Here is a 12,174-nt window from a genome sequence, read left to right as displayed (position 1 = left end):
ATTCCTAATGCACTATAAAAATGCTACAGGCCTGAAGTAAAGGCCGTTCCTGCCTTGATATGTCTCTTATGGGGAGTTTGATATGTGCACTTTACAGCAACTTAAACACACTTTCCAGGAGTTAACAAGGAATACTGAATTTTTTGCCCAACCAGTCACGTGGGTCGATATGCAGGGCACTGGCCCGATCTACTTACCTTTTGCCCTAAAAAGCTTCTCCATCGATTAATTTAAAAAAAGTAGAAGGATCATTTTACCCTCCTTCGGGAGCACTTGAAAGTGCTCCCGGGAGCACAATGAAAAAAGTATTAAAACCTCTTTTCATAGTTAGGGATGTTTTCGTGCTCCGCGCTGAGCCCCTAATCCCTCTGTCGCCATGGCTCAACCATGCACGGCCCCGGAGAGGAAGCAACTCTTTGCTGGCAAAACCTGAAGGTTTCATGTTGTGTGTGCAGCGCTTCAGTTCAGGATTAGGTTAAATACACTTGTTTTTATGAACCTCTCTCTACCCTCGTGTTCACCGAACGCTACAGTGTACATGTTTTCGGAAAGGCCTCCAAGGGAATCTTTTTGAACTTTGAAATTGAACAAACCCAGGTGTCACCGGGCACACTCCAACCATGCCACTGCTCGCCTACACATCTACCCAGAATGCAAAGCAAGGCGACACGGAGACAGTTTGTGTGTGTTTGTGAGCGCGTGTGTTTGTGTTTGTATTTAGCCGTTGGCATAGTGCTATGTAGTTAGGACCAATGCCAAGTTTCTCCTGGAATTTCCTGTCTTAATCGGCCTTCGCCCACACCCAGATCCAGCCCCCCGCACCCGGATCTTAACCCCACCCCCTACCCTCCTGGCTCTTTCTAGAATCTTTTATCCCAAAGCGAACACAGAACTCCAACTGCTCCAGCCCAGCCTCGGAGGACCTTATTATTGTCGCTGAGTGCTTCCAAGAGAAGAGACCCCTCAACACGACACTTCAGCGCTGGCCCCCTGATCAGGGGCCTTGCCTGGACACGAAGAGCCCACTCCCCACCACCAAACACCCTTGCAGCTTTTCCCTCGGTGGAAGACCTTTTTTTTAACACCAAACACCTGGCTTTGTCTTTAGGAGGAGATCAAACCAGGGATTTAAGACCTAAACAAAGACAAGGAGATGTGGCTCCTCTCCCGCCTGTTGGCAGGATGTTTGGCACATCTGAGAGCTTGTTATAGGGGCCAGGGAGGTGGGGGTGTTAAAGCAAACATGTTATGATCCAAAGATCTGGGAACAGTGGGAGCCAGCATATTTCCACACAATCTTCACATTAGGCTGAAACTCAACGCGGTAGCAGTCATAGGACCTTGTTTGACAGAGGGAGTTCTCTCTAAGGCTTGCCTGAGTAGGAACATCTCGTCATGAAGTCATGTGACTAATCCTCATACATGGGTCATACGCCCAGACTAGTCTCTAGACTAGTTTCTAGTTTATAACAAAAGTTATAAGTTCTAACAATCCTACCCTTGCGCCGGTATACGTCTTAGTGAACTCAGTTTTACTCTTTGAAGTAGTATATAGTGTTCTGTGAAGACGGCGTACCTCCGCTGAACCACAGGAGGTATTCTGACACCAGGCCGCTCTGGGCGGGTCATAACAAGGCCTTGGTTCTCCCCACATCCCACGACATCCAACAAATTTAAAAAAGACAAACAGCAAGTGAGGTAGACGGCGTGAGGATTGTCACGTGCATGTACCTGTTGGGGGCTCTCCCCCTAGCCCAGGAAACAATGCCGCTGTCGGGGTGATGGACGGGCCTGGGCTCCCGCACGCTCACTAGCACCGCTTCTAGGGTGGGGTCGCCCTCCTTCTGGGACACAGGCTTAAGACAGCTCGTTATCTGGAACGGGTGTGTGTGAGTGTGTGTGTGTGTGTGTGTTTGTGTGTGTGTGAGTGAGAGCGTCTGTGTGTGTGTGCAGAAGGATTGTGACTGTTTTAGTAACAAGTTCTATAAGCGGTCTCTCATGGGACATCGAAACAGTTCCCGCTCAGTTGTATTCATCACTGTTCCAACATCGTAATTTACTCGTTCGTTTTTCTTTTTTAAAAAAGTACTTCAACATTCCTTTCACGGAACAACTTCTGACCCAAGCCCGCTGTATCTTTGTGGCAAACCCCTCACATCGAGCCCTGCCTCTGGGACCAAGTCCTCCTTGACCCCCCCCATCCACTCGCTCCTTCGCTCCTCTTTACCAACACTGTATAAATACCCCCCCCTCAGAGGTGCCAGCAGGAGGGAACCCCTCACCACACAAAGCTGGGAACTTCAGCTCGCTACTTGGGGAAACAAAGCTGCGTCTTGGCGTCCCCTTTGCTCCCGCCACTGCCCATGTGTCTGTCTCTCACTCTCATTTACTGGGCAACCTCTTCTGGCAAGTCGACTCTGAAGAGATCTGCTGTCTTTTGGACAAAGATCGTGAGGGGATCAGGGGGAGATTGTTGGCTCAGATCCAGTGACCGGGATGTTGGAATAAACACATCCCGCACAGAATATCGAGATGTCTGCAGATGAGAAGAGACAAGACGGAGAGCGAGAGAGAGAGAGAGAAAGAGAGAGAGAGAGAGATTGCATTGTGGGTAATTTGTACAGCCAGTCTACTTTTGATTGTATGGTCAAGCTGTTTCACTGGAGTTGGGTGATTTGACACAATCATTTAATTTAGTCATTTCTAAATCCATAAACCCTTGTTGTAAATGACTTCATATTCTGTCCATCCACTGTTGAGGTGTCCCTCATCTTTTCAGAAGTAGCCGGGGAGAACAAGACAGTACACAGTGCAGGCAATCATCGGAACAATAGCCTCAATCTGGGTTAGGCAGCGGTAATGTGGGTCTTTGTGTCTGGCAAACCCTTCACTGAAACAACACACCCGCGGGCTCCAGAGTCCTGTTGCACCTTGTTTTCACCGTCTGGAATCCGGGGACTAGAGGGGAATGCTCATACACTGGGGTGAGGGTGAGGTTTTGTTCTTTTTACTAAAACAACCACATGGGTTGACATTATTTTATTAAAGAATACTGTTTTTTTTACTTTTTAATACGGATATGATGTTTCTATTTATGGGTTTTAATTTAATGGCATCCATTTCCACTCTCCTAATAAGGCTTTCAGTTCGGGAAAAAAAAAGCGAGTTTACCCTTGGATTAGCAGACTCAGGAAAGAATGGCCTTTCTTTCCTTCTTTCCCTCTTTTCACTTTCTTTACTTATTTATCTTTCTCTTTCTTCAGTTTCCTTGCGTCATCCTTTGAACTGGGGGACTGTTTGTTGCCGAGGGCTGCTAGGCTCAAACATACTATGAAGCTCAATGCAAACCTTTAAGACCAGAAACATCCACAAATCTGCCTTGGTAATAACAGTGATTAATAATGATGTGTTCGGTGTTCCTGTAACAAGACTTTTCCCCAAGGTATGGGACCCTTCATGACAGGAAACAGTCCATTTGCGCATTCTTTCTCAGTTGGATAAAAAAAATAAAAAGAGCACAGTCATTGTTGTGTAAAAAACATTGGTTTGCCTTATTAGAATGTGTGTGCGCCATTAATGGACACACATTTCTCAGGACATAAACCACAGAGTGTCTGGCGGGTTCCAATTAGGACGGGATTATGGGAACTATAAAACACTGCATTTGCATCTCCTGCTGAGCTGTTGGCACACAGTGTATCAGTTAGAGGAAGGCACCGGCAGGATGACTTACAGTATTTCCCATCAACGGTTTAAACCATTGTTTACCACACGGTGGACAACGTAGCACACAGAGTCTGTTTTAGAATAATGATGTATTTTGTGTGTGTGTGTGTGTGTGTGTGTGTGTGTGTCTGTGTGTGTGTGTGTGTGTGTGTGTGTGTGTGTGTGTGCGTGCGTGCATGCGTGCGTGCGTGTGTGTGTGTGTGTGTGTGTGTTTGTGTGTGTGTTTATGTGTGTGTGTGTGTGTGTGTGTGTGTGTGTGTGTGTGTGTGTGTGTGCGTGTTTGGGGTGGGGGGGAATACTTCATGGGTTTTTCAACTTTTGTGTTGCTGCCAGTTCAAATCAAGAGCCTTCATCTCGTCTTGATTCATCTTCCCATGGTTGTTTCACACACTGTATTCCCTCTCCTCTTCTTTTCTTTCACTCCTTACTCTCCCCCTCTCTCTCTCTCTCTCTCTCCCTCCACCCCCCTGCGGTTCAAAGACGTCCGCTCTGCAGGTCTTTGTCGGGGGCCCAGTGTGAACCCTCTCATCTCTGAGATCTAGAATGTCTCTGAACAAGCTGCATAACTTATTCAGCGCTGGCGTTTCCTGTGTGGTAGTGCCAACGTTAACGGAAAACTACCGTTCAGCCAGATATCGGGAGCGTGTCGCATGTCATCGTCTTTCTGATGTTGTAACTGTCTCTCATGTGTGTGCGGAACCTTTATGACATCGTAATTAAGGAGTTTGGGTTTGAGGTTTTTCTCTATCTCTCTCCGTCTCTCAGGTGGTCACCCGCTCTTCCCCACGTTTCACACGCCCATCCCGATCGACGTGCGCCACCATGAGGGGAGGTACCATTATGAGCCACACCCCCTCCACGCCCTACACGGGTAAGCCTCCTCACCCGGTCCCTTCTATACCTCATGTATTTAACATTTACTAATACATTATATATTTAACATAACGATAACATAAGCGTATCATTTATTGTTGTAAGATCCTTATCTTACTTTCACACATTCAACCCCAACTGTAACTTAGAAGATCCTTAATTTTTTTCTCATTTACATAAACAAAAAGTATACAAATAAGAACTATTTCAATGATTACTTTCGGATAAGCGTGTTCATATATTAACTTTGTGACATCGTGGACTTCAGGAATCCTGTGAAGACGACTAAAACTAGTCAAACGCCTTATTAAGACAAAGTCGTTATATTCTGAAATATAGTATTAAAACGAACATGTCAGTCCTTGTGTGCGTTCATGCATGGAAGCTCAGGCATCTGTGAGTGGAGCGCGCCAGGAGAGGATTGTGCTGGGGATGAGTTGTGGCCCCTACGTTGCTTTTATTCCCCCCCAGAAAATGTGACGCTCCTCCCTCACTGTTGGTGCCAGAGAGCCTTTCTTTGTAAGCTACAGGACCAGAGCCAAGTTCACATACTTCAAAGCCAGACATGATACACAGAGACAGCGAGAAAGAGAGAAAATAAATTGCAGGGGGGGAGGGGATGTGTGTGTGTTTGTGTGTGTGCAGGGGCCGGGGGGGGGGGATAGAGTGAAAGACAAGGCATGGCGCATTAGCACCGATATACCAGAATGTTAACATTTCCGTTCCTATCCACCCTCCTAACATTTCATGCTTTTGGGACTTGGAGAGCTCACTCCGGCCCTGGCATTGTCCAGAGTGCTGGGAAGTTCAGCCAAGAAACCTCTTCCTTCTAAGACACACCCTCGCGGGGATGGCCACCCTAGTGGACGGCCATGTTGGAAGATACAGGGGTATTCTCTATGCAAGTCTTTTACCATGAAGAGTAAATCTTAAAGATAATAGTTTTTAATTGCTTGTTTTCAAAAAGGGGTCCGTGTCAAACAATGGCCGGAATTTGTTAACTGCTTTATTTCAACAAATGAAATATAAATAAAAAATACAGTTGCAGCGGTTTTTTTTACAAACATAAAATTTCGATATACCAAGTTCTTCTGACATGGAAACAGGCTTTCCATGCTCACCATTAAAGTTTTCACTCCTTTGCATCGCTGGCCCAGCTTATCTAGAATATACAGAAACAGGGACACTTGGAAGAACAAGATCAATAGTAGCTTTGCAAGAATGGGGTTGTTGCATTTAAATTCAGGAAGATCCAGTGATACACGACAGGGGCCGAGCTATTTATCAAGCACATGAGGCTATTCAAGAGGACGGCAGACCAAGACACCATCGCATTCACAAGCCTCCGTCTGTCCTGATTAATGTGATGCGGCTCTGACACAGAACTCCCCTAATTCATCAACACCTCGTCCCATTCCCCGGCCTTTCCTTTGCCTATTTCACCTAATTACAACCTTGGTACACCCCCCTTCCTCTCCCACACACTCACACACACATACACACACACACACGCACACACACACACATACAAACACACAAACACACACAGACACAAACACACACACACACTTACACACGCACACAAACACACACACAGACATCAGACCTTTGACTACCTTAAAAAAGAACACAGTGATGCCGAATAATTTTTTGGGGCACAGCGCTACAATTCTGGATTTTTCTTAAATCGCTGTTTCTATGTAGCATATCTAGGCTCTCACGATAGCCGTCAAGACACCTAGCCATCTATGGAATAGGACATTGTAGATATGACTCCTCGACCAAGACCTCACTGTTCAACTTAAACTCTCTCTCCAGGAGCAGAAAGACAAACTGTGAACCAACATCATCTCCCAACGATTGAGTCCAAGACTCGGTCATTTGCTGCATCCTGTTCTTAAGAAATTCTTGTGGCTGTGATACATCTCAAAACAACGGCAGCAACACAGCCAGTGGGTCGGATCATCTTTACTTCCACTGGATACACTTATTTTGTGCAAGGACGCAGCGGCGGAGCTCAAACCCCAGATTACACAGGCAGCTGGTCAGTTACATTATGTGGTCAGCCGGTTGGCAATATCTCGGGAACGCCTTTGTGGACGTACCATGAACTATAAATAAATATGCACATTATCAAGAACCTCTCATAGGTTCTTACAAGAGTCAGGATGCAACATTTTGCCATGAGTTGTGGGGCCCAGACAGACTTTGTGAGAGGAACCACAAGCCAGCCACCATGTCAGCCTGCTGGACAGGGTAATTAGCGTCCAAACCCCTGGCCTTCCGTTCCCAGAACCTCAACCCAGAGGCATCGGCCGAGCTAAACAGATTCTCCCACTCTTTCCACAGCCCGTTGTCAGGCTTTTCAGTGAGCTAGAAGGCGGAAGAGGGGGGGGAATTGTAGTGCTGAAACGCTGAGTTTTGCCCAAGGATTTTGTGTGGTAGACTTGAGGCCTACCCCACCCCCGAGAGAGTAGGCCTGTTGAGCCCCAAACCGGAATGTTTCACTGAATGGATTACAAAGCTGGCCAATTAGGTTGATGTGTGTTTCTTATTTTGGTTTGGCTTACCCACATGGAGATGGAGAATAATTGGACATAACAGGACATAGGGGGAGTGTACTGCTGGCACGCAGGTCCAGAGAATGAGGCATTCTGATTGGACGGTCAGTTGACGGGCAACTTGATGATCTTGTCCTGACAGTGTGTGGCTTTAGACGAGGTGTGTCATCATGGAGAATGGGTGGATCTGTGTGTATCCCTTGAGTTACTGCCAGGAATGCACTCTTTAAAGGACAAGGGGGCCCATCAATCCAAACTTGGCAATGTGCATATCAATAGCAAAGAAAATTTTACGTTTTAACGCAAGGTCAATTTTCATCCCCTTCAAAAGGTTCTCTATGGAAAGTGACAGAATGGGAAAACAACAGATAGACCATTGCACCCTCATTTTTATCAACTAACACCCAATTACAGGGTCATTGTCTCATAGTATACCAACACGTTGCTCGAATCCTCTTCATCTTGATCATAACACACAAAAAGACTGTCCGATGCAGGATCTTACCACGTCCCCTGTAGCTTGGCAATATGATTTATCTCCATTTCTTTGGCTGCCCAGGAGTACAGACGGTAATGTGTCAAGTCATAATTCATCCAACTCCGAACCAGTGGAGAAAATGCCGGAGAGGCGAATCCTAACCTGTTGGCAGACGTTGGAGCTGTACAGGCTGCCAGAACAGGCAGCAGAACAAGGGGTTTCAGCGGGAGGTCTTAAGACAGACAGGGGCTGCCTATCCCTAGGATCCCTCAATGCTTAGTGCACTGTGCGTCATTTAATGCAAATTGACTTGGTATGAGATATTGTTGCTCTCAACTGGTGTTAGTCAATGACAATGTGCTCAACTAACATGCCCTTTTGCTCCTCCTTAACCCACCCTTTCATTATATGATCACTTTGGCAAATCTTTATTGTGTGCTATTTTCCTGACAATTCTAGAGGAATCTAGTGGAATCACCACTTTAAACATATGCTTTCCTTGTCAAGGGAAAAATTATATATATATATATATATATATATATATATATATATATATATATATATATAGGATTGGTTCTGCATCAACAACATCAACACCTAACTTCTTATAACTTGAATCTGTACCTTCCAGACCCAATCATGTATATTAACTCTGGCATGAACTTGCTCCCCATCTTCCTCATAAGCCAAACAAGCCTTACCCTGTCCAAATCACTTTTAATCACGTTTAAACTTAAAGTGTCAGTACATACCTTCTACCTACCAACAGATATATCATCTACCTACCTTATACCTATGTTCTACTTACCTACAGTGGCATCAAGCGCTTCTCTAGTCCTCCCTCTCTCACCATTTATTTGAATGGGTTAGGGTTAGGCCCTCCAAGGCTGCCTATGACCTCTGTGACTACAGTAACACACACACACACACACACACACACACACACACACACACACACACACACACACACACACACACACACACACACACACCAACAAAAGCAGGCCCACACTCGCAACAGCACACATACTACATAGAAGACTTACACACTCCTTCACATTAATACGTTACTCCTAACCCGCGCAAACCTGCAGGCCAAACAAACAAACACGCATGCATGTACAAAATGAGCCAACGTAGGAAACGCACACTCACACACTTCAAGTAACATCTTGTCGGGGGAGGGGCCGAGCTAAACAGCCCCCGACAAGGGGGGGGGGGGTGTGGCGACAAGGCTTGGGTAATGATACCTGTCAGGTACCCGCCTGTTATTTGAGGCCTCCTGTCAGCCAATGGCAGTAAATGTTCAACTTATTATCAAGTCCTCAAACACGCGGCGAAGTGATTAAGTGTTTTGAATGATTTACAGCGGCTCAGTCACAATGTGTCGAAATATAGAGCCCCCTTAGCCCTACCACCGTAACACGGCGTGTTGATGGATGTAGGAGTCACACTACAGCCTGTGAACATATCGTAGTTGGTTGTTGTTTGGTTTTGTTTGTTTGAGGACTGAGGGATAAGGTACTGTGGAATGCACAGCGAAACCATGAGATAACAAGGAAACCACAAGCCAAAGCAGTTTTTCAAATTGTACACTACTAAATACACTCTGTGATATGTAATCAGATGTTTGTCTTCCCAGTTGCATACCGTTCAATATGACAATGCAACATACTAAATAGTATTTGATCAGAGTTCATAAAGCCACGTCTACACAAATCAAAACAACCATAACACTTTGTGTGAAATCATACTTGGCCGGGAATTTCTTACATTTTTTAAGAAGATGAGGACGGCTGGGAGATTCAAATGTTGAACCTCAAGGCAATCTGGCTCTGGCTGTTTATTCTAGGAGTGAACTCAGCATGTTATGCCCGAATGCTTCCAAATCACATCACGACGCACAGCATAATAACGGCCAATACCTAGATTATGTGAATGCTTCCTGGCATGCCGATGAAGGGCATCTTTGATTCATTCAGGTTGTCCCTGGTCTGTTTACAACGGGGCATGTGCATCTAGAGCATGAGCATCTAGTCATGCTCATGCTCCATCAAACCATCTCTAATCTCAGGGGGGTTGGAAGAGAAGGAGATCTGGTGGGCATGGAGAGCCTGTTTCTTCTCACCGCCTCGCCCACCTCCACGGCTCCTCGTAGCCCTCGCCCCCTACCCGCCCGCTCCCTCCCGCCCAGAACAGAGGGCCCTTTATGGTCGTCGCCTGGAGAGGAGTGAGGGGCCGAAGGCAGAAAGTTGGCCGGGGGACAAGGTCGGCAAGGCTGTGTGCGCTTTACGGGAAACACCGAGTGAGAGAGAGAGGGAGAGAGAGAGAGCGGGGAGAATAAGAGAGGGATAGGGAGAGAGAGAGAGAGAGAGAGAGAGAGAGAGAGAGAGAGAGAGAGGGGGAAGAAAGAGAGGGGGAGAGAGAGAGAGAGAGAGAGAGAGAGAGAGAGAGAGAGAGAGAGAGAGGATAAACACAGAGAGAGAGGGGGGAGAAAAATAGAAGGATAAAGAGAGAGAGAGAGGGGGCGAAAGAGAGAGGGAGAGAGAGAGGGGGGAGAAAGAGAGAGAGAGGGAGGAGAAGGTGAGAGGGATAAAGAGAGAGGGGGGGAGAAAGAGAGAGGGAGAGAGAGAGGGGGGAGAAAGAGAGAGAGAGAGAGAGAAAAAAAATCCCCATGGTTCAGGGCTGACAGTCCTGGATGCTGGCCTTGGGTTGGGATGGGCTGAGACGGAGGGTGGGTTTGGTCAAGCTTACAAGCTTACAAGCTTTTTGGTCAGATTTGTAAGGCCAGGTGGTGAAATGAATCCCAGGTGTTCCTTGGCCCCACACTGAGCCAACTGCCATCCCGTGTTCTCAGAGCTGTCTGACAGCAGGTAGACACAAGCACCGGGGCCCCGTTCAAAGGCTTGTGCCACTGCCAGGGGCCAGCAGACAGCCTTTATCTAGAGTTCTCCCCCCCATGGGCAACTCTCGAGAATTACAACATACCTCTAGCCTGCGCTGCTGCTCGCCATGTCACGCCAAGTTAGCTGTCAACGCGTAACAAATGTACTGTGAAGCCTGACGCCGCGACTATTACCGGCTATTGGAAACCTTAAACTGCTCTTCTTGTTTTCTATCCATTTAACACCATTGGTATGGGTATGACAGAGCTCTTGTTTGAATTAATCCGGATATGTTGCTCTCTCTTATCACCGGTGTTTAATATCTAATTGGAGAGGCTTTGAGGGTGCCCACCCAGCCAGACAGGATCATGGTGTCTCACAGGTCGGAGAACAGTAAGTAGACAGTCTGCCGTCTACTGTCTTGACTTGTCCTCCGCTCCGGGGCTTAATACGAGGAGGCCGGTACACTACGGCTCGTCATAAACCTACTGGCTGGGGAAACAGCAGACCAAGAAGAGCCTTTTCTTCTTGCTCAGGCCGTCAGTAAAGGCTCTTTGTCGACGCGCTATTCTCTTCCAGTTTCTTTTAAGGTTTAGAAAATATTCTCTTATTCTCAAAGAGCCATGTCTTCATCTTCCTCTTCCTTCATTTCTCATTCTCCATCTGTCCAACTTACTGTCTCCCAAATATCCATCTTCTTCTGTGACCCACATTTCCTCTATTTTGTCTATATTTTTGCTCTCTTTGTGTCCCATTTTGTGAGTCATGGTCTAACATAGCCCACCAAAAAGTTATAATTAAGATAAACTGCCTATCTCTGTTCTGCTACATAACCCTGTTTAAAAACGATGTTTTAATATGAGGTTATGACGTTATAATATGAGGTTACCCAGCTGTCCACTTTATAGCACACCAACTGATTTGAACAGAGGAACTAACTAGGATTAAAAGCCAATCTTTAGAAACATTTCTAGGTTTCTAAAGAAGGTTTCTAACCAAATTACATGTTAATGCAACCTTTCTATTCACTGTTATGAAATGTCTTTCTTGCATATCGTAATCGGTTTTGACATCAATGAGTATTGTTACTAAAGATATTCACTCATGCTCTCTCCCTTGCAGACCCCATGGACTGACCGGTAGCCCGGTGGTCTCGGACATCTCCCTGATCCGCCTGTCCCCCCACGTGTCCGTAGGGGACTCTCACTTCGCCCCGCCCCACCCCTACGTCAGTCCCCACATGGAGCACTACCTGCGCTCTATCCACAGCAGCCCCACCCTCTCAATGATCTCTGCAGCCAGAGGACTCAGCCCTGCCGAAGGTGAGAGGGCTAGAACACACACACACACACACACACAGACAGACAGACAGACAGACAGACAGACACACAGACACACGCGCACAGACAGACAGACAGACACACACACACACACACACACACGCAGACACACGCGCACAGACAGACAGACAGACAGACAGACAGACAGACAGACACACACACACACACACACACACACACACACACACACACACACAGACAGACACACAGACAGACAGACACACAGACACACGCGCACAGACAGACAGACAGACACACACACACACACACACACACACACAGACAGACACACACGCACAGACAGACAGACA

At 46.7% G+C, this 12,174-nt stretch overlaps 1 protein-coding gene across 1 annotated transcript in view; it reads left to right on the top strand.

Moving 5' to 3' along the window:
* gli2a (GLI family zinc finger 2a) overlaps positions 1-12,174 on the top strand; it is a 79,108-nt gene that overhangs the window by 39,175 nt on the left and 27,759 nt on the right. Inside the window, exons 3-4 of the mRNA XM_079731241.1 lie at positions 4,492-4,597; positions 11,646-11,845. Of these exons, the coding sequence (XP_079587367.1) occupies positions 4,492-4,597; positions 11,646-11,845 (306 nt within the window). The remainder of the gene's footprint in view (positions 1-4,491; positions 4,598-11,645; positions 11,846-12,174) is intronic.

This window comes from Pollachius pollachius (assembly GCF_949987615.1).
Source record: "Pollachius pollachius genome assembly, chromosome: 3".
NCBI lineage: Eukaryota > Metazoa > Chordata > Actinopteri > Gadiformes > Gadidae > Pollachius > Pollachius pollachius.
Note: the sequence above shows the minus strand (reverse complement) of the source record. Positions and strands in the feature narration are given on the sequence as shown.